The sequence below is a fragment of the Poecilia reticulata genome, chromosome 18, assembly GCF_904066995.2.
Source record: "Poecilia reticulata chromosome 18, P_reticulata-male-v2, whole genome shotgun sequence".
In the NCBI taxonomy this organism is placed as follows: Eukaryota; Metazoa; Chordata; class Actinopteri; order Cyprinodontiformes; family Poeciliidae; genus Poecilia; species Poecilia reticulata.
Genome location: NC_088847.1, coordinates 18211821 through 18233984, shown reverse-complemented (window position 1 = coordinate 18233984; position 22164 = coordinate 18211821). Strand labels below are relative to the sequence as shown.

General features: G+C 40.3%; 1 protein-coding gene and 1 long non-coding RNA gene across 10 annotated transcripts in view; one reads left to right on the top strand and one right to left on the bottom strand.

Moving 5' to 3' along the window:
• The window catches only part of LOC103480719 (uncharacterized), a 63851-nt gene that overhangs the window by 9564 nt on the left and 32123 nt on the right, over window positions 1–22164 (top strand). For 4 of the 5 annotated variants that reach the window (XR_536150.3, XR_014084840.1, XR_536153.3 and 1 more), the window contains exon 4: window positions 1520–1563. This is a non-coding gene — a long non-coding RNA (uncharacterized LOC103480719). Of the gene's footprint in view, window positions 1–887; window positions 1021–1519; window positions 1564–22164 lie in introns of all 5 variants that reach the window. The other variant, XR_014084841.1, reaches the window with a different exon arrangement.
• The window catches only part of LOC103480720 (nuclear factor 1 B-type), a 96090-nt gene continuing 81443 nt past the window's right edge, over window positions 7518–22164 (bottom strand). For 4 of the 5 annotated variants that reach the window (XM_008435877.3, XM_081599905.1, XM_008435874.3 and 1 more), the window contains exons 11-12: window positions 21431–21519; window positions 7518–15490 (exon numbers count right to left, since the gene is read on the bottom strand). In XM_008435877.3, coding sequence (XP_008434099.1) covers window positions 15358–15490; window positions 21431–21519 — 222 coding nt within the window. In that variant the 3' untranslated portion in view covers window positions 7518–15357. The remainder of the gene's footprint in view (window positions 15491–21430; window positions 21520–22164) is intronic. The other variant, XM_008435878.3, reaches the window with a different exon arrangement.

Genomic DNA, 22164 nt, shown 5'->3' with positions numbered 1-22164 from the left:
CAATAAAAGCCGTCGTGATGTTTTCTCTGGTTTTTTCACCAGTCATTAAAGGACTTCAGTCTGTTCCCTCCGTTAAACGTATCTCATTCTGCACAGTCGCGCCGCGTTTGTCTCAGGAAATTGAAACATACAGCGACTTTTGCCGGTCTGAACTTTTTTCACCCACTTCGCTCGGTGACGATTCTGTGCGCTGAGGCTGCAGGGAAACCGCAGCGAGTCGCAAAGCGGGCCGAGACACTGACCACAGGCACCCAGATCCAGACTCAGTGACAGACCTTGTGGTGACATCTGCTTTTACTCAGAGAGAGCACTTCAGCACTTAATAAAGCATGTAATCACGCTGTTGTAACTCGGGAGCAGACAAAGCAGCGCAGGCTCGCAGAAAACCGCTTCATAAGGCGACTTTTTCCCTCGCACACTAATGCCTGGTTCTGTTTATCTGCTTTTAGTTTATCAGCAATTTTGCTTTAAGGCCCAAATGAAGACGAAGTGCTTTGTGAAGTTGTAATGATTGATTACAGGCCTTCGCGGTACAAGCAGGAGAGCTATTTGCTGAAAATCTGACGGAAAAGGTGTCGGGCTCTTATCCTATACCCACCTGTATGCAATTTAGTGCATGTAAATGACAGGAAAAAGGAAGGAGGTGTACTTTTTAATGCTGGTGTAATTTTACAGGGCGAAAGCTGAACTCCACATCTAGTAAAAAAAAAAAAAAAGACTCTTTTTGCTATCACCAAACACATGTCACATAGCCGAAATACTTTCTGCGCCGTGTTTCTGCACAAACAAAACCTTCGGGTTCTGCACCGGCTTTGCAGTTTTACAGGCCGGGGCCCAAAGTCAAATTCACTTTGAGTGTGTTCTCTGCATCTGCTCTCATATTTCAGCTAAACTGCCTCCTCGGCAGGGCCAAGGAATGCATCAGGCACCATAAATCAGGCGCTTGATGGGAACTTGGCGGCCATACAGCGGCGCAGAGCGCGGCGTTATGCAGCCACGGTACAGTAAAGATGTTTTAAGGTGAACATTACCATCTTGGTGGAGGAGAGAGAAGCCAGGGGGAGGATACTTTGATTCGAGGGGAGTTTTTGAGTAAATGACAGAGCTATGAAAGCCTGTCTCACCTCCTTTGGCCTTTTGCATTCCTCTACTTGTGAATCACTATGATTGCTCCGATGGCTATAGGCTATTTATACAGTGTCAGTTACTGGTTTAGGCTGTTTCTATTTTTTCTTCTTCTTTTTGTCACGCCTCGATGTTTCAGATCGTCAAATTAAAGTCTTTTTCCTGACAAATACAAATAAAGAAAGCAGTTCTTAAATGATCATTTCTTTTGTAAAGGAAACTAATCTGGCCCTGAGTAAGAAAAAAAAAAGCAAAAAAAGCAAAATGTCACATTGTTAGAAGCTCTTAAATTTCACCCAAAACATTTTCGAATGAAAGAAAATGAAAGTTTGCATGATTATGTTGGATTGTTGGGATAAAACTTGCTGAGGACTAACTTTTTTTTTTCTTGAAGCGCAAGTGAGATGGACCTGTTCTGTCAATGAGAGGCTTCGGATGGTGAGTTGGACATTTTTTTATTATTTCTGAGTTGCTTGACGAAAGAAAGCACTTACCGTGTCTACAAACATGACTGTGTCTTTTACTGGCACACATTATTAAAATCTCAAGATTTTAGCTTTATAAAGTTGCGTGATGTGTATGTGGACATAGAAAAAATGCAACATGTTCAATTCTTTCACTACATGATGTGCAGAATCAAAAAATGATTCAAACAGAACCTATGTTTCAACATGAATCAGGCTAAAAAAAACCTCAACAAGCAACACATCTCGCACCTATCTGAAGAAAGTCAAGATCAGAAACAAAGGTATTGACGTCTGTCAGTCTGAGAAGCACTTTCTGAGGCTTTGGGGTCTTCAGTGGGAGCCATTATCCTAAGATGGACACAAGGTGAACAGTGGTCAAACTACGAAAATGAATAAAAGAGCACATCAGCCACTCATCTGGGAAGTCACCAAAGACACAACAACAGCTTGGAAAGCTCACTTGCTTGAGCTGAGGTCAGAATGAGGAAGAGGATGGGCATCCATTAGAGCGCGTGTCAAACTCGAGGCCCGGGGGCCAATCTGGCCCGTCGAGGCTCTTTATGTGGCCCTCTAGACTCTAAAGTGACACATAAATAGAGCTGTCACATAACAGTGTGCTTAAATATTATTTTATCAATTACATCAAAGCAGTTTTTATCCGTTTACTGCCGAATTACACCAATCCGTCCTTCCACTGTATTGTGAAAATTCACACAAAATCAACAAATCCCTGCACTTTTTTTGCGCTAATAGATAATTGTGAGTTTATTACAGATTTTTGGAAAAAATGGTGAAAAATATCGGATTTAAGTGAATGTTTACTCCAGCTCACAGGTGGACATGTTTCTTACTTCTACTAAACATCTGCCTGAGCCTTACTTGGTTTATAATCCATAACAATACGGCAAATAATAAAAAGTCACATGTGCCATCATACATAAGTGTAAATATTTCTAAATTAATACCACAAACACTTCAATTTTTATTGCAAAAAATCTTCATAACAATTGTGAAATCCTGGAGGGACTGAAAAGATGTTCAATATTGCTTAACGTTGAAAACGTATGTGTATTTTAACAGCTAGTTCACAGGTTTCAGCAACACATTCTGGCAGAACCGGCCCTTTAAGAGCGTTCATGATTGTGATTTGGCCCAGAATGAAACTGAGTTTGACACCTCTGCATTAGAGTGACCAAAAAGAAACAAAAAAAATACAAATAAATCTCAACGTCTTAATGATCTCTAAGGCCTTTGGGGAAATAGTCTGTGAACTGAGAGGACAAAAGTGGAACTTCTTTGACAACAGCATTTCAACAAAAACGAACATCATGCCTCCGGTCAAACATGGCGGTAGACCAACCAGGATAATCCTGAAGGAGAATGTCTGGGCGTCTGTTTATAAACCGACGTTAAAATTAATTTGATTATCTTTAACATTTAAGAAAACAAAAGAATCCGTGCAGGAAGCAGATACTCTGTCGTGACACCGAATCTGGCTGCGGCTCCAGTCTGGCACAGCTTGGGCGCTAGAACTTTTCTTGTTTTTCGCTTTACTCTGCAGAAGTTGCACAGGTGGGTTCCTCTGGTCGCTTGTCTTGTTCGTCTTTCTTGTCACGGTGGGAGTGAGTGAAAGAGTTCATGTAAAGAAGGCAGCCGGCGCTGTGTGTGCCAGGTTTGTTTGTCACATCTCCGCCTGTCTGCGCCTTATGCAAATGGGTTTGGGGGGCTGGGAGGGACAGCTCCATGGGAAACTGCTGGTGCTAATCCAGCATGTTGAACAGGGGAGGAGAGGAGTACTTTTCAATAAAGCACCCCCACCCTTCTGTCAATTCATACACACACAAACAAACACGCTGACTCGCGCGCACACACACACACACAAGCATCCCCCGCGTGCGCTTTCAAACAAACATCACGGCAAAAACACGACGACACACAACTCCTTTCCCACTCTGACGCACATAAACACCGAACACCTGTTTCTTTTCTGCGCATCTAAACAGACATGAATTAATATGTGAGCAAATCCCACGATCTTAGGACCCACTGTCAATCGGCGGGGTGTAATACCAGGGCGCTTTCAATGAGATAACAACTAGCCCCAGCGTGATCGGCCTGTACTTCCACCTAAAGATAGGCTAATAACACGCTCCAGCCACGGCCCATGACTTAGACTATGAAATTTATGCTAATTTGTGTGGGAATACTGGAGCTAAGAGTGGCATTTAGGATCAGAGCTGTTTGTTTTTTTTTTATTTTGGACATCCCTCATTCATTCCCCAAGCTCTCTCTCTTTTTTTTTTTTTTTGCGAACACATGCAGGATAAGATCTTTGTTAAAGCTCTTGAGTTAAAACTTTTGGTGCTCATCAGAAACGCCAGAGGGAAAAAAAAATCTATCGTTATCGTGTTTAGGTAATTAATTTGACACAAACTGTTCAACGTTATGGTAAAACCCAATGTAGGTATTTATATCAATCACATTTTAACACAAAAAACCAAACTTATTCGCAGTTCAGTTTTTGTGGACTTTTTCTGTGGAACTTGACTTTGAAGTATTTGAGTAAAATTTGAGTATTAGCTGATTTGTTCGTAGAACAAATGGAATATATTCGAAGGAAAATGCAACGCTACTTGACACGCTATTGGTTGGTGTTTGCAAAGCAGCCAATCCAGGAGCAGCATTGGTTTTATATTGGCAGTATTTCCAAGAGAGTAAATACAAAAAATACTGTGCTACCACTAAAATGGTATTAATGCATATTTAGGTATTGAGCTGCAAATATTCAGTACAGGATGTGTCAAACGTGATTCCGCTATAAAGCTAAACATCCCCAGTATTACATCAAGTCTAAACAAACAAGAGAAATTCAAAGGTTTTACTCAAGTTACCAGCATGTAGATAAAGGTAACTGCTGTTTGACATCTAGTATTATCTCTCAGGTTTTTGCAAGATAAAAAGACGAGACCATAATAAATCATTTCAAAACTATCAATCTCAGTATAAACAATAAATTTGCTATAGGAAAAAATATTTAAAAAGTAAAAAGAGGCAATAAGTGTGTTGTATAACGGGTCAAATCCTTAAACGAAAACCGTATCGAAGCATTTTCTTTATTTTCAGCTTCAGCATTTACGTTTCTTTAGCTAAACCTGTAAGAAGTTTGTCTGTGTTAGCAGGATTTTCCTGACATTCACTAATCTCTTAATCTGCAGCTGAAGCCCGGGGTTTGCAGACAGGTTAGAAAGGTATCAGGCAAGACAAGAGTACCAGAGAAAAATCACTCGATCATATTTGTAGGATAAAAGTGCAGTGACCAAAAGCTGGGGAAAATTTCTTAGTCTGAAAATGATCAGGGAATAAAATAAAATAAAAAAAAGTTTTCAAATTATGTTTCTATCTACTGAAACCAAATGTGATTAACTTTACCGAGAGCCATTGTACGTACGTGGAAAAAACATGGGACAGTGGTGAACATACGCAGGAGTGGCCAAAACGACTCCCGAGACCTTTAATGCTTTGTCTTGTTTTATAATCACAAAAATACCTTCATGTCATTTTTTTAACCTTTATTGAAAACATTTGGTCGAGATCACTAAACAGAAACTCTGCCTCGGCCGCTTCCTGGTAAAGTAAATGAACTTATTCTTCAATGCCAACAAGTATTAGTATATTTCTCCCATAATCGCAGCATAAATGTGTTTGTTGCAGTGCTGTGTAATCATACCAGAAATTTAAGATCTACACAAGTAAACACTAACAAAATAAATCTGAACAAACTCCGCTGTGTTTGCTTCCTGCTAATTAAAGTGCGCTAAAGTCACAATTTTGTGCCAAAAGAGGGAATGGATCAATTCCCCGGCTTAATTCTAGCAGCACGCAAGACAAATTTTATGTTTCTCCGTTTCAACCTCAAGACGTGACAGAGCTCTTTGTGCTGGCGTTGGCTCGGGTCCAACGGTGCGGTGCGGTCCAGCCTCTGCGCTCGCAGGTCGGTGTGAGAGGACTCGCTGTGCTTTTCGCCCCCCTCTTCGGTGAGCGGCTCTGCCGCGCGTCGGGCAGCCGTGGGGCGCCGTTGTTCTCCCCCGGAGTCGGTACGCGGAAGAGGAGGGAAAGAAATGGACAAACACAAAGGCAATCAACAAATCTCCTTTCGCCGGAGCTCTGTGAAACATAATAAGACCAAATCATCATCTATTTAGCTTCGTCAAATCACTGACAGCAGGCCTTGATAAAAGAGAATGGAAAATATGTAGGGTACAAGACGCTGCCAAGACCCTCACCGACAAGAGCTTCCTATTGAAGCCAGATGTTGATTCAACTGGCCAATTTTGATAAATGGCATAATGATTACCATTATAGATTGAGTAATTTTATATCCGCATGCCACATTGTTGGTCCCTTTTAATGGAAGCCAAATAAAGTCTGATTTGCGCCCGAGGCCAGGTGGGCCTTTCTGGTGTTGGCGTGCTGCATGCAGCGCCTTAATCACCGTTAGGAGGGCACCCATGCAGCAGACGAGCCACCTGGCCTGCAGGGCACCGCCGACGGTTCCTGTTGTTGTCGTCAACTGTCCAGAAAAGCCCGTCACACAGCTCCATAATGAGATTTAATTGGCGCTTTAACCTGACGTTTGCCCCTTCTAATGACCTCAATCCCATTAGAAGGACTTACTCAATCAGAGCTTCTCAAACTTGACCCACTGACCCATAGGGATGTTACCTGGTGTGGCACTCCGGTGTTTTGACGGACTAAATCTGAGGTCCAAACACCGTGTCCCCCTTTCTCCGGGGGATTTGGGGCGTTACGGCAGATTAGCGAGAGCAAAGCCACAATGGAAAATGGGTGTGGGGAGTTACAGGATCGCTGCTGGACATAAACTGATGTTTGCGTTCAGGCCTTACTGTGACAGATACTTCGGAGAATCGAGGGAAATCCAATTACTGTACTAAGATACTTTTTTCCCCCCCTCTGATCTCATGCTGTCCTTATTTCCTTCCTACCACAAATCCGCTGTAAGGTTCTTTTGAAACCTTTTTTCGCCTTGGAAAACATTCAGTGCTCCACGTTTCTGGGGATAAACATAAAGGAGAGTAACAGTGTGTGCAATCAGATTGACCTCAAGTTCGGAACTGCTGTACTGTACAATCCTACTTCTAACTATAATGATCAAGTCTTTTCTCTTTAGCAAGACGGTTTTCCAGCTGCAGTTGTTGAGAAAGCCAATGTTTCACTCCAGGGACTTTGACGTTAATACCCGATCAATACCGAAACGAATAATTTGGAAAAGCCTACTAACCCCACGTAAACAGAAACAGGCTTTTTTTTTTTTTTTGAGAAAACCTGGAAAATGTTTTTGAAAATATACATTTGTTACTACTAGTGATGGAAATATGTATAAAAATAATGGAGTTGTTTTTGTATTTTTGTTTCTTTCGCATCTGTCTCATCGGTTATGATTTTGTTTCCATTAAAATTCAAATGTGAACTGAAGAAGTAAATGACTAAAAATGCGAAACAATGTCAGAATACAAATAATTGTTGTAGTAATGTCCACATAAAAAAAAAGATATAAGGAAAGACAAATGGATGGATGATTAATTTGATGGAGAAATGGATGGGTGAATTAGAAAAACAACTGCACTGACAGATGAATGAATAAATTAATGGATTTAGACAGTTTGACAGAGAAAACATATTTCATAGTCTGATTTCTTTTTCTATATTTTATACTTTTCACTACTTTGTTTCACTGTTATCACTCAAAAGTTTAATATAAATAACTTAAGTGGGCCCCACACTGATCCCTGAGGAGCACCTTTAGTTACATTCCTTCACAATCCATACAGTAAGAACAAAAAAAAAGAAGCAGAAATAAAATGTTATTTCATCAATCAAACACAAGAAAGAGTCTCAGTTGTGAAGTCGTTTTTGTAGCATAGCTCATTTTATTGTTTAAACAGTTTTGCATAGGAAATATATCCACTTCCAGTAATTGACTGCAGTAAAAACAGCTGCTAGCAGTATAGGCTGGATATAACAGTAACAATCACAAAAAGTTGAGCCTCTATTTACACTGATTTTTAATCTTGTGGCAATTTTAGCCCCTGCATCAAATGTAACCAGCTTGAAGGCATTGCCTAAATGCTTCGCATTACTAAAAATCAATAAAAAGAAGGGATATCAAGGCCTTCGCTATACAGTTCACAATGGACACCTGTGGCTCCTAGACTGTAAATTAAAAAGATAAAATAATAATAAAAAAAAAACAGGTTTCCAAAATTCCTCTAAAACATACATTCAGATACATACATAGACCTTGAACACACTTGCAGTGTAACTACGATCACTACTGGAGACTGCTTACATACTGTTTTTGTTGTTGGTGTTGTTGTTGTTCGTTACGTACAAATCCGCCGTAGTTCCTCAGAGTGAAATGTGTGTGCAGAGGGAAGAGAAAGTGCCACAAAACCCCCCACTACCCACCTCCCATTAAAAAAACAAACAAAAAAACAACAAATCAGCTCTACATAGAAAAGAAAATACATTACTTCATCCTTTCGCTGCACATAATGTAGCGCTGACCCTCTTTGCTCCGACTCACCCCCGCCGCCCCCCCAAAAAAGGAAAATTATTTTAGATTTTAAACAAGTCTGATGTGGACACGTGTGTTGACATATTTATAATATGAAAACATCACAAAACAAAAGCAAAAATCCATAAGCGTGTAATGAAAAGCACATTTCCCAGACGAGTTCGCCACATTCTCCTCTGAGCGACGCAACAAGGCGTGTTTATCACATTCTACCGTTATGTACAACAGACACTTGGACAGCTTGGACAGGCACTGCTAGCTTCTCATCTCCGTTTGCTGAGAGTTACATCCTGTAGAAATGCTGGTTTTTAATGTTTGCTTTATAACCTGACGTCGACTGACTAGCAGCTAGCCAAAAGTATGGAGGATGTGTATTGCTCGGGTGGGATGAAAATGAAGTTTCCCTTAACGCCTGCACGCCTCTCAGTCCCTTCCAGAACGCTCGAAATAAAACCAAAATAAAACCGCACATATTGCATGAGTGCCACAGGTCCTCCTTGCATATGGTTGCCCTGTTCCTCTGTCGTGATTAGAGTAGTAATACTTTAGACAAAAATTAAAATAATGATCTGACATGATGCTGCAGACAGGTTGAACACTGTTTACATTATTTTTCTTTTTTTAATAAAGTTTCAGGACGTTTTTGACATTCAAACCGAAAAATAAACACACAAAAAAATATATATATACCTTAGCTGGAAAAGTAAAGTACCCTAAAGTGAAGCACCTTAAATTTATACAAAGGAGGGGATTTCTATATAGTACATCAAGCATGTGAAAAGTGCAAAATGACTGATGTGTGGATTCTGATCTTTTAGGACATTCTTGAGAAGACAATTAATTATTGACCATGATCAACAACAAGCTGGTCAGTAAATTAGATCAGAGTGCTGGCTGTTTCGCTCCCTTGTCGTTTTATGCTTCAGCAGTTTTGGTTTAACGACCACGGGACGCTTCGTTTCGACTCGGCATCGATTGGATGTACTTATTCTTCAACAATATGATACCCAGGATATTTTTGTAATGAAAATAAATAAAACTCAATGAATTTGCAATGTTTGAAGAACAAAACGGGTTTGCTTACATGGGGTTAAATGGAGATACGTACAAAAGGTGGAACGATTCGCCACATTGGGTCATTTGTCGTCTTTGTACACCAAGTTCAAACATGAACTTCTTTTATACCATTTAATACCTGTAAACAAAACCATTTTATACTTTTAAGTTTTGCCCATTGGTCCGTTGTGGAGATGAATATTCTTGAAAACGGATTAGTGCACTTGTTCTGACAAAAAACAAAAAACAGGATATGATTATCGACGCGCAAACAAGGAACGATTAAACATTTTTCAAATTGGAAATATTAAATTGGGCTACTGATTAATAAAAGCCACTAGTGCCACAAAATCTCAATAATGTGTTTTTATTTTAAATGGTAGGTTAAATCATGAGAGCATTTTGATGTATTTACTGTGGGTGTAAAACTGTGTTAGCCAGAACGAAACTAAACGAAGTGTCCCGTGACAGAGCGCACGACTTCGCACAGGAAAACCTGGTATGGAACAACCAAAACTGCAAAAGTACAAATTAGCAAAGGGGCAAAATGACCAGCAGCTAGCACCGATTGACACATTTCCATTGGGAAACTAAATATTTCATTCATTTTAGGACGTTTGTCACTGGAGATTTTACCCTGCTCGTCATTCGTTTCATGTCAGATGCAATCTGTGGCCTTTAATTTTTTTTTCCTTTTTTGTTTTATACATTTTCTTTTTTTGTTGTTTGCTTTTTACTGGTTTAAGTGACATCACCTCCCAGCTGCTACAACAAACACATTCACACCTCTCGCTTGTTCAACAAGAATTTACACCCATTTTGAGAGAAAAAAAGCAAACAAAATTATCAAATAAAACAGAAAGAAAGAAACAAAGAGAAAAGAAATTACAAATTTTGAGAAACGTCACATCACACGTACTATGGCCACTCTAATCAAAGTACAATTCAAATATTCATGGAGTTTTTCCCCCCCAAAATAGTAATATCTAAGCACTAGGAATAATGAGAAATAATAACATTAATAATAGTAATAATAAAAAAACCTTCATTGTTGTTGTTCTTTATTCTTACTGATCTCCCATCTCTCCAACCCGCCACATTTTATTTTTATTTTTTTCTTTTAAATACAGGAGTACAAACGTGATGAAAACACTATTCGGGGTAACCTGGAGAGTTCTAACTCAAATCCAGCATCTAAAATAAAAAAATAAACTAAATGCTAACTAATTTATTTTCCTAAAATGGAATTGACTTGCTTTTCCCCCCAACCCCTCCACTCAATCCCCCCCCCCCAGAAATGAAGATTTACAAATACAATCTTCAAGAGAAGAGCTCCCCAGAAAAGTTTACAGTGTACAAACTCCTGTCCTACGGCAGGATTTTAAAAAGAAAAGCAAAAAAAAAATGTTTTATTTACTTGAACAAAAAGACCCTCATCTTCTGATTTCGCGTAGCGTCAGAGGCACTCGATCGCACAACGTCCAGCTCACAAGCAACACAGGCGCTCTCGCCTTGCATGCACGCTTCAGTCGCAGAGGCAGTTTAACCCCCAGCAACACGATCAGGATATTTACCTTTATGTACAGTCTCCCAATTTTACCAAACACTGACAGCACAGTGACCCTCACACACACACGCACACACACACACGTACCCAAACAGACACACTTGGGGACAATGCACTTCAGTGGGTCTCTGATGGCCCAAGGCTGCAAAGCACTTTTCCTTTTTAAAAAAAAAAAATAAAACAAAAAAAGACAGAACAGTGCACATAGAACGGGGTGACTTTTAAAAAAAAAAGAATATATATATTTTTTTCATCTGCATAATAAATCCGGGTGAAGACGAAGAGCTTGAGCTTGACTTGAGGATCATTTTGTTACCGCTCACACCAGAGAGCGCGCGGGAAAATTTCGCCCCTCAGAAAAGGAAATATTTCTTTCACGATTGTAGGGAAAGAGTGCAAAAGAGCTGGTTTTTCTCTGAGCGAAAACTCTGATTTCTACATTAACGACGGTACGATTGATATACATAATGCCCTGTAATATGCCTGAGAGGTTTAGATTGAGACTTCTGAACACTGCACGGGGAGAAGATGATTGCCTATGTGCTCTATTTAAGTGCTATTTATATTTCCTTATCTAGTGGATTCTATTTAAGCTTCTAGTCGGCCATTAAAACAACATTCTTCTCTAGTCCAATAATTACTTTAACACACTTTTACTGGTTCTGCAAGGGGAGTATGTGTGTTTATATACATTTATACAAATCTACTAGGTATAAAATACTCTCTAAAGGCTTGCCTGAGCCTGTCTGGAACTGATTTGGACAGGTCTCACTAGCATTAGTTGGTGTGTGATTGTTGCGCAGGTCACAGGCCACTTAGCTGATGTGTTCGTTAAGGCATCTATTCGGGAATTGCATTCGGCTGACGTCTCCCGAGGAAAAAAAGACAACAAGAGGGCTTGGCTGAAGCCCTCCGGGATCTGAGACCGACCGGGATTCTACGAGGAAAAAAAATGATCTCCTACAATGATTGTCGCGCTCAAGTCAAGCCGTCTCTCCTGTAAAATATATGAGCTCCTTTCGAAAGGTTTACATGCTAGCACCCCAGGTGGAAAGTTGAAAGAAAGAGTCACGGTTAGGCATGGGCCGGTGTGGGTTTGAGAGAAAACACGGCATTTACAGGGACATTTAAAACAAACTGCTTTTATAGAAAACAAAACAAACAATTATTCTTGCTGCAGCCAAAACAATTTAACATATAGATTATTGGAGCTATAAACTTGTCAATAAAATTTATTTATTTATTTTGATTTTGATATGTGGACTTAAGCAAAAATTGAGAAAAATCCTGCGTTAGTTTACAAGTACACAACTGTATTGCCGCAAATGTTACACCTAAGGCAAGGAGTACAGCTGGCTAACATCAGTTAGTAAATTAGGCTAGGAGACGTACAGCTAGCTAACATTAGCTAATAATTTAGGCTAGGATTACAGCTAGCTAACATCAGTTAGTAAATTAGGCTAGGAGTACAGCTAGCTAACATCAGTTAGTAAATTAGGTTAGGAGTACAGCTAGCTAACATTAGCTAGTAAATTAGGCTAGGAGTACAGCTAGCTAACATCAGTTAGTAAATTAGGTTACAAATACAGCTAGCTAACATTAGCTAGTAAATTAGGCTAGGAGTACAGCTAGCTAACGCTGGCTAGTAAATTAGACAGACCATCAGCGTATAGCTTTTCAATTGTAGTTTCATAATTGACTTACTTTAAAGGTAATTGGGGAACTCTTTGTTTTACTGTCTCGTGTTTTATAATTGTTTAACAGCTGAATTGAATTTTTCTCCCTCCATAAATGTAGCATTCTTTATTCAGCCAGCTACTAATTAATATTTAAAAAATTCAAGTCAGTTTAATATCAGTGACAGGTGGTAGTCGTTCAGTTACCATTTCATGAGTTTTCGGACAACTGGAAATATTTTCAAACAGCCTAATTTGTATTTTTTGTAGGTGCAGTTCAGGTATTTCAGTGTTTATTTTCTAGCTGACCAGCTGTGAAGGGATAGCGACAGTGCGGCTTCTTACAGATGGAGGAAAAACTGATTTTATTTCTTACTAAAGACGTTTTAAACTTTCAAAAGCGGTGAGTGAAAATCTTTAAAAACCTGAAGTAGCTTGATACGGGTGACCGACCCATGCCTAGTCACAACAGACCAATTAGTGACTTTGCAGCCATAGTAAGACCTACATAGGGTGCATTTTAATGTTTTTATACATACTTCTAAAAAAAAACTTCACCCTTTTCCAAAAAAATATATTACACTGAAACATGACTGACTGTCATTCGGTAGATGCTGGAGAAAACAAGAAAAAAAAGAAATAAAAATCAGACCTTGCCTTACACTGCATAGAAAGCAGTCCCCACTTTGGTCAATAAAAAAAAAAGAAAAGAAAAAAAAGGGAAACACCCACAACAACAACAACATCATCAACAACAACAGCGACAGACAACAACATCAACAAAATAAATGCATTACCATATTTTCTATCTCCAAACTAGCCTCTAATAATTGACACATCTATAAGCACTACCTACATAGGCAAAACTTGGTATTGCATAATTTTCATATTTCTGAATTCCACCCTCCACAATAGTAACGGGAAGATGAAGAAAATGAGCATTGAAGATAAGAGAGAAAACAAAAAGATGAAAGGTTATCAGAAAAAAACCACCAAAATACTGAAAAAAAAACAAACAAAAAAAACAAATGCTGGTAGATTACAAACTTTAAAACAGCAACTATACACAGCCTTGATATGCAATGTAACTGTGAGATAGAGTAGTACATGAAGTTAAAAATCAACAATTTCATTCAAAGTACAAAACAATTCTTATCATAAAAATGTTAATTTTTTTTCTCTCTCTATAATGATAAATGCAGCAAAAACAACTGTAGTGATGTCTCTATATTCAAAGGCAAGGCACGTAATGTGGACTATATGTCGTCGTGCAAAATTAGGAGTATCGGAGAGATTTGTTTTTTCTCGTGTGTGTGTGTGTATATATTTATATATATATATGTGTGTATGTGTGTGTGTGTGTTGTCTGGACTGGAGGGGCAACAGCTGCGGGATTGCCATGCAGAGATCTTGATTTCGGGGATATGCCACCACCTGGATTCATAATTTCAGTTTTCACCCTTTCCCACTTTAGAGTTCGCCTTGCACAAGCTGTAGCTTTACCCATGAAGATTACAGTACATTTGCATGGATAATAACTGCACACATAAGCTTTATAAGCTGACGGCCAAATGCTTTTTAATTGAAACAAAATGTCTCTTTCACGCACACTTTGTGTGTGTAATTTCTCGACTTATTTTAGATTAAGAAAAAAGAAATTGCCCATCGTGATGGGAAGTGCTCAGATCAGATTAAGTGCTGTTTTTTTTTTTTTTTCTGTTGCACAGGTAGCTTTATGCTCGTCTTCAAACTGCCTTTCACACTTTTTTACTCATGCGAAGAGATGGATATGTGACTGAAATCATATTCTTAAACATTTAATAACTATCCCCCTTCCTTTAGAGTCTTAGGGCAGTCAGACTGATAGCTTCCCTTCAAAAAAAAATTCAATTGCACTTGCCTCTGTCGCAAATTTTTTCTTCCTCTTTTATTATTACGGTCCTTTTGAAAAGGACTTGCGAGTCGTTTTTTTTTTTGTTGTTTTTTTTAGGAGGGCTCCAATGTCAAGCTGTTAGCGTTTAGTGTTTTTTTCAAAAACTGCATCGAGAGTTCTCAACTCTCCCCGTAAGTGTTTACATTAGTTCTTGAAGTAAGTAGCAGTAAAGAAACAAAGTCAACACATTTTTTTTTTCCTTAAAAACAAAGAGTCGTATCACAGTAAACTGAAATCAAACGGAAGAAGAAAAAAAAGAAAAAAACACTCTGAATTCACAAATTTTTTTTTTTTGTTTTGTTTTTTTTGTTCCTACGGTGTACACAGTGAATCGTTCGTTCGTTCAGAGTCTCTGAGCCATCCACCAGGCAGGGATGTATCTGCAGACCCCCCCTCGGTTGACTGCGCGCGTATGCGTGTGTGTGTGTGTGCGTGGGTGGGTGTGTGTGTGTGTTGCGGGGCGTTCAAAATGGTTTTCACCTTCCTCTGACGTTGAACAATAAGTAGGAATTACTGCCAAGAGTCTAGAGTGTCATGCAATTAAACATTAAGGCATCTATACATCACAGTATTCAGATGGATTGAAAAAAGTTCTGCAAACGCAACAACTGACTGGTGGGTGGGTGGATGTGTGCGAGGAGACATCAGACCTGAAGCTTTCCTTCCTTCCTCTGAGCCGTCCGCTCATCATCTTTACTTCAGGGCCATTGTCCATCATCATCATCATCATCATCAGGAGGAGGGGAGATGGAAGAGGTGAGACTGGGAGGGGGGGGGGGGGGGTCGAAGGTAAGGAGGTTGATGAGGAGGGGGTTTATGCAGCACCTGCTGCTTTGCTGGTTTCATCCATGGCTGCAGACACCTGTAGTGCTAGCTCTGCCCCGCCCGTCCCACCCCGGGTGGGGGGGAGGCCAGAGGTGGGCCGAGCCTCGATGAGCTCAGTTCCCGGACTCGGCGGGGACCAGGGGTTCACCAATGATGTTTATGCTGTAGTTCTGGTGGACATTTGTTGGCAGAATCGGAGTCCCGTTCGACACTTGGAATGGAACTAAGCTCGCCCAGGTACCAGGACTGGAAAAGGAAAGAAAACACACAAAAGGACAGAAATGACGGTTAGTGACATGCTGGGAGCTTTTTCCTTTTTGCAGATTTATGTAGTTATTATGAACATCAGGAACCAAAAACAAGAAATAACAAATGCTTTTAATTATTTTCCACTGGAAATTGAAGTGACTCAAGTTTTCTCCAGCTCAGTGGAGCACTGAGTAACGCGGGGCAGTGCCGGTCAGCTGGCTGAAAGAAGGATGCTATGCTTGTCAATAGCTTCTTCTTTTCAAGAAAAAAAAAAGACTTTCCTAACAGGGCTGCATGTTATTGGAAAATCAGGCAGAAACCACAGTAATAATAAAACTTTTGCTCCATATTTTGCTCACTCATCTGTTTTCTTTCACTTATCGTCGTGGGCATCCACTGCAAGGAGACGACACCCAACAGGCTGAAAGTCACACTGGCATGAAAAATGTGAACCCATAGTAGTTTAAATGTTGTAGCCAACAGTTGCATCCATAACAACTCTAAAATAATAATGTAAAGAGCCGTCACAATGATCGATGTTGACTGAAGGAGCATTAGCTGAAGTAAATTGCTACAAAAATAAAATAAAATAAAGAAGAGATGGGAACTAAAGGAGAGCCAAAAATCTGATAATCAACAAGCAGATTTGTCTGGTAACTAACTAACTTCAGGCTTTATCTGAATAACTAACCAGCTAATGTTAGTTACACTTGTGTTAGTTTATAAAGAGCGCAATGGAAAAATGTGTATTTTGTGGAATAAGCGCTTGAAAAATACTGCTAAATTTAGTATTTGTTATTGTATATTGAATAAATGTTACAGAATATTATTGTTACCGCAATAATTAATAAGGAACGTAAAGGTGGGAATGGTTGAGGCCTCCAGGTTTCACAGTGGGTGTGGTTTATTTAAGGCGCAGAGTCTGAATTTACTCTGACTACACCGTGGCAGGCTAACAGTTAGCAGCTAACGATGCTAAGATTCGATTTTGCTCCTTAGCTGCTACTTTAAACAATTATTTTCAGTTTTCTATGAATATGGATTAGGGTATTAGTTTCTAACAACATTCACCCAAATTGTCAGAACATTAAAGAAATGGACACAGACACAAAAAGCTGTATCTGAATTTGTAGGTACTTTGATAGAAGGCTAACCGGTAGCCGCTAACGATGCTAAATTTAGATTTTGCTACGTAATGTACTATTTCAAACGATTTTTTAAGCTTCTTTATGAATCTGGAAATATTTAACCACCTGTATCATGTATCAATTTCTGAAAAATATTCACTCAAATTGTCAGAATGCAATAAAGAAAACATTTCGGCATTAGAACCGCCTTGGTTTTAAGACTACACTGAAACCTCCTCTCTCCAACCACGTTACTGCTTTCTCATCTCATGAGCTGCTTGTAAATATACATACTGTGTTTTCATATATAAACGCAGTATTTTTGCTAATACCGTGAGAATCTCATACTAAGACATGTGACACGACTGGTTTGAACCAAGCGGAGGTGATCCCGGATCATGTGAGAGGGTCGTGACGCAGTGCCCGCTCCTCTGCACAGAAGAAGAGGGGGTAAAAAAAAGAAAAAAAAAGAAAGGAGAGTGGGGGTCTGTGCACAAAGCTGCCCCATCCCTATTCATCTCACGCTAATGGCAAAACAACACGGTGATTGTTCCTGGGGAGCAACGGTGCTAACTGAAAACGCGAGCGGGAACAAGCGGCATGTTGTTCCCGAGGGGTGCTGCGCTGCGTAGATGTCAGATAATTAGCCCCCCCACCGTCCCGTTCTCCTCCTCGTCCTCTTTACTCTCCTTTTCTTTCTCACCAGCCCTCAGTGTGCACCAACGCGTCACCCTCGCCTCGGATGAGAATACCTGCGACGCAGATTTCAAGTAAAAAGAGTGAAATGTTTAAGGAGTTTGGGGAAAGAGAGAGGGAGTCTCATGAAAAGCAACTCTTCAGCCTGTCTGAGTTTCACATCAACCACTAGCCGCAGTTGTTGCGCTTAAAACAAAGAAAGTGCAAATTTAATTCACCTCGGGGCGTGAAAACACCAGCTGCCTGAGCGACGAGGAGAAAAGACGGCAACGAGAAAGCAGCGGAGATGTGTTCACAACAAAAGCAAAAATCACAAGAGCTCTGTTACATTCCAGCTCGCAAAGAGTTAAAAAAAAAAAAAAGAAAGACTTGAAGGCTAATCCTCTAACAGTTTTTCTTTTTTCCTGTCCGACCAGCCCTTCTACTCCTGCTTTCTTCCCTCCCTCCTTCCCTCTCTCCTCCAGCCCTGCCAAAAATCATCGGACAGGAAACGGGGGATTAAATTTTTCCTACCTTGCCAAACAAAGAGCGCACAGAGCAGGCCAGGGGGCTGCAGCTCTCTCTCTCTCTCTCTCTCTCTCTCTCTCCGTTTCTCTTTCCTTATGAAACTTCTTTAATGTAATGGCTTACATTAAAACGGGGGTGGGGGAGACCACACAGCTACAAAAGGGCACTTGCGGGTCTTTGTGTGCAAATCGTTGTTAATCTCATTAAAATCGATGGCTGTCAGGCCGTATCTGCATCCTATGAACCAAAAGCTGCGCCGCTCCTGCTCCGAGGCTTGCGCAGCACTTTGCAGAAGTGTTCATACCGCCTAAACTTTGACAGATTCCGTCACGTTAAAACCCACAAAACTTCAGGATCTGGCGTGTGCGAGGCCAAGGAGAATTTCAAAATACTCCACAAAAAAATCTCCAAAAGTTTGGGTTTAATGTAAAAGTTTGCAGAGCCACTTGTAGCTGCTGCTACAGCTGCACATCTCTCTGAGTGAGTCTTTTCCTAATTATATACAGTATATATATTTTTAATATAACTCTCGTTTGGAAAATAGCTGGACTTTGACTAGGACATCCTAACAGCTGTACGTTTAGGCTCATCCTGCTGGAAGGTGAACCTCTTCTTGTGTCTCAGGTGTTTTTTGCAGGCGTGTTGACTCCAGCATGATACTGCCACCACCATGTTTCACTATGATCCAAGGCGATGTGCAGTGAGATTTTAATTCCATTTATAGCATTTTGCATGTTTTTCCCCTACATGGTTTCTGGGAACTTGTAATGCTGTAACCTTTGGGGTTTTATTCTTGCCAAAATGTCTCTAATGTTCTCCAACAAACCTCTGAAACGTTCAAAGAATAGCTGGATTCAAAATATGATTTTAAAAAAAACAACACACAATTCACTAATTATGTTCGAAAGGCAACACAGGATTTTCGCTGGCATGGAGTGGGCTCGTCCAAACGCACACCACACTTTTCAGATTTGCCTGTATCGTCTTTGTACCGTTTACAGTCATGCACGTCTTTGTGGTGGTTTGCCACAGAATATACACTGAGGTTTGTGGCTGCAACATGATAACATGTTGAAAAGTTCAAGAGGTGACTTGGCTTGAATGGGCTTAAAATAAATGCTGAGTAACTAGGAGGGGGGAAAAAAAAGGACACAGAAAATGACGGGTTTGCTCGGGTGACATTATGCGATGTGCAAGATATTCCTGCACTCGAGCAACCCCGGCGTCCATGTTTGCGTTTCCTCAGGTAACCTTTAAGACGGCCTCACTAACTCGGCGTTCCCAAACCTCGCAAAGCACAGCCCGGCCGTACAGCGTGCTTCGTTTAAGGATTAGCTCGCTAAATTAGATTATCTAATGGCATCTTAATGGATTGCTGACCCATTTCCTGCACAATGGCAACATGCGAGTCTGGCAGCTTTTTCAATTTGGTCGCTACGGTGCTGGAGAGACGCGTTTCAGTTTAAAGGGGCGACGCAGATAAAAGAGAGATCCGATGGACTCCAGCTCCACGGGCCGGTCAGCTAAACAGAGGGAGGGATAAAATAAGTTAAATTCAGGAGACTTATTACTGTCTGTACTGTACAGTCACATGGAGCATGAGTGGAAAAAAAAGAGAGCAGGCATTTCTCCCTGCTACCTCTACCCGCCTATTAAGAGGCCTGTTAAGGGGGTCTGTGCTGCGTGCATTTGTGTTTATAACTTCAACAAATGCAAACTGACCTGTACACACGCGCGCGCACGCACACACACACACGCGCGCGCATTCACACACGCACACACACACACGGATAGCTCTGCACATCCAGGGGAAAAGGAGGTGCAGGGAAACAGGAAAAGGCTTAGCTCAGCTCGCCTGCTCTGCCATGCTGAAAACGATTCAGGATTTCTTTCTCTCCCCCCAAGAGAGGAGAGAGAAACACAATGTGGAAACAAGATGGAGGAGGTAATCTGTACCTTTAAGTTAAACACAACAGAGCATCGGGTCAAGATTAAGCAAAGACCAGATCATTCCTGCATGGCTGCAGTTACAAATGAAGCTTCTCTTTTTTTTTTTTGTTGCAAAATTATTACACTGCATGACTTTTTCTTGCAGTTTCATTACAGAAACACTAATCCTGAATTATTTTAATTCTCATTCTTTGTGTAATTAGAGAAGGGGTTCTGCACCAAACAAATACTAAAACACTGGACTTTTTTTAAATCCCCCCCCCCAGTTCATTAAATGAAGTAATCTCAAAACTCTCCACATTAGCAGTCGGTAAACACACCAACCAGCAATATGTTGTTTGATGCACTTAATTATAAGGTCACCACAAATCAAATAAGGGTTACGGACATGCAGTGCCAGCAGCGTTTATTGTGGCGCCTGATGAACATGCGTGAAAACCCTTAAAATAAATCAGCCTTTTAACACTGAAGCGTCATTAAAATAAAGAGGGGGGGGAAATAAGATAGAGTCATTTCACTTTGCAGGATTAAGATCTGACAAAAAAAAAATTGATTTTGTGTCAGATGAACTGATTCCTGTCTTGCTTTGGTTGAAACACTCAGGCTTTAAACCACTGGAAAACAGCCACAGCGTTCTTGTCAAAACGTTTGACGTTTCAAAGAGTTCATTTAAATTTTTTTGCTCTAATTCCACGGATTTAGGAAGAGAAATGGGCCCACAGCATCACTCATCCTCTGCAGTGCATTGAGAGTGGCAATGCGGTGCTTTTCTACACCCTCATTCTTGCTTTACATTAAACTTGGAGCCTCTGTAGCCCCTGTTGTTTACCTTTGTAATGGTAGGATGAAAAGTTGGCAGATGCTAAGCAGACGTTGGTGAAGCTAAGATAAAAACTCAGTTATGATGTTTCTTAATTTAGGATTTTATTTCCACTTAATACATGCAGTCAAATTAAATGTTGGATTTTTTAAAAAAGAGAGTTTAAGCTACGGTAATAAAATGATTACTATATTTAAAGTTTTTTTTTTTTTTTTTTTTTTTACACATCTTTAGCGGGAGTCCCACTAATTTCTGTTGGGTTCGAACCAAAGGTACTCCCATTTGGCTTGATTGAGGTAGTTTCCAACCAAGGAACATGGAGTACTTTTAGTCTTTTATGGTCGATGATTGCTGCAATTGCTTTTATAACTAAAGTAAAGTCTACACAGGTGAGTTTGCATGTGTTGCAGTGGAAATGATCAGCCCAGACCTCAAAGAAAACTGGAAATGTTTATCGCCGGTAAGAGCCTGAGCGATGCATTTCTAAACATGACTTAGCAAAGGAGAAAGCAAGCGCTTAATAATTGCAAGGGAAGTGCTTAAGTCAGAATAAAGGGGAGAAAAGAACAAAAAGGAGGGAGTGAAACACTTTACAAAAGGGCTATAACTTAAAAAAAATAAATAAAAAATTCCCATCAAAGAAATGCATGGAGTAATTGCGGCACTAATAGGCGCCGCAACTCATGTGCGAGAACACCGCTTCCCTTAAATGTTGCTTTATGTGGAGGATGTCAAAAAATAAAGAGCAGACATTAAATTTCAAAAGGGTAAAAGTGCAAATACATGTGTTGTGTGAGACAGAAGGGAGACGGCAGATGAAAAGAACGAAAAGGTTACCTTTGCCAAGCAATCCCCAAAGTGTCGTCAGTGGCACTGGGGCCATAATGCCTGCCGTTTTGAGTCACGCTCCAGTCACACTTCCTCAGCTGTCAATTGAAACCTAGCGGTCAGATCACTGGGCCAAGACAACTTCCACTTCAGATTACACTACAACTCAACACTGTATACACACATGCATGCAGGACAAGGGCAGGACCTCAGAACGGGCCCAAAATTTAAAACACATGTACTTGATGAACTGCAGTTTTCTTTCTATATATATATGTAATTTGGTGTAGTGGGGATTACAGTCAATTAAGAGCAGACATGAAGGGGGTAGGGGGGGGGGGGCATGCAGTTAGAGTTAGTGGCAGCAGCTAACCTGGAAGTTAAGGAACATTTAATGGAGTTAGTTGGTTAGAGAATGTGAGTGGCGTGTGTAAATAGCACCTCACAAAAGTATCCATGCTTTCTGAATTATTCCACATTCTGTCACGTCATAAACACAAAGTAGTGAGCAACGGTGAAGTAGAAGGGAAACTTATGCTTTGCTTTCGTTTTGTTTCCAACAAATAAAAGTCTAAAGAACGAGGCGTGAGTTTACATCGGGTCTAAATGTCGCAGGATTTCAACCTGTTCCGGGTTAAATTCAGCGTTTTGCACGTTGAGAGATTGAAACCATCTCTCGACTTTTATAAAAAGCTTTTGTGAACGTTCGTTTCTAAGTCTCGACTGAAACGACACAGCATGAT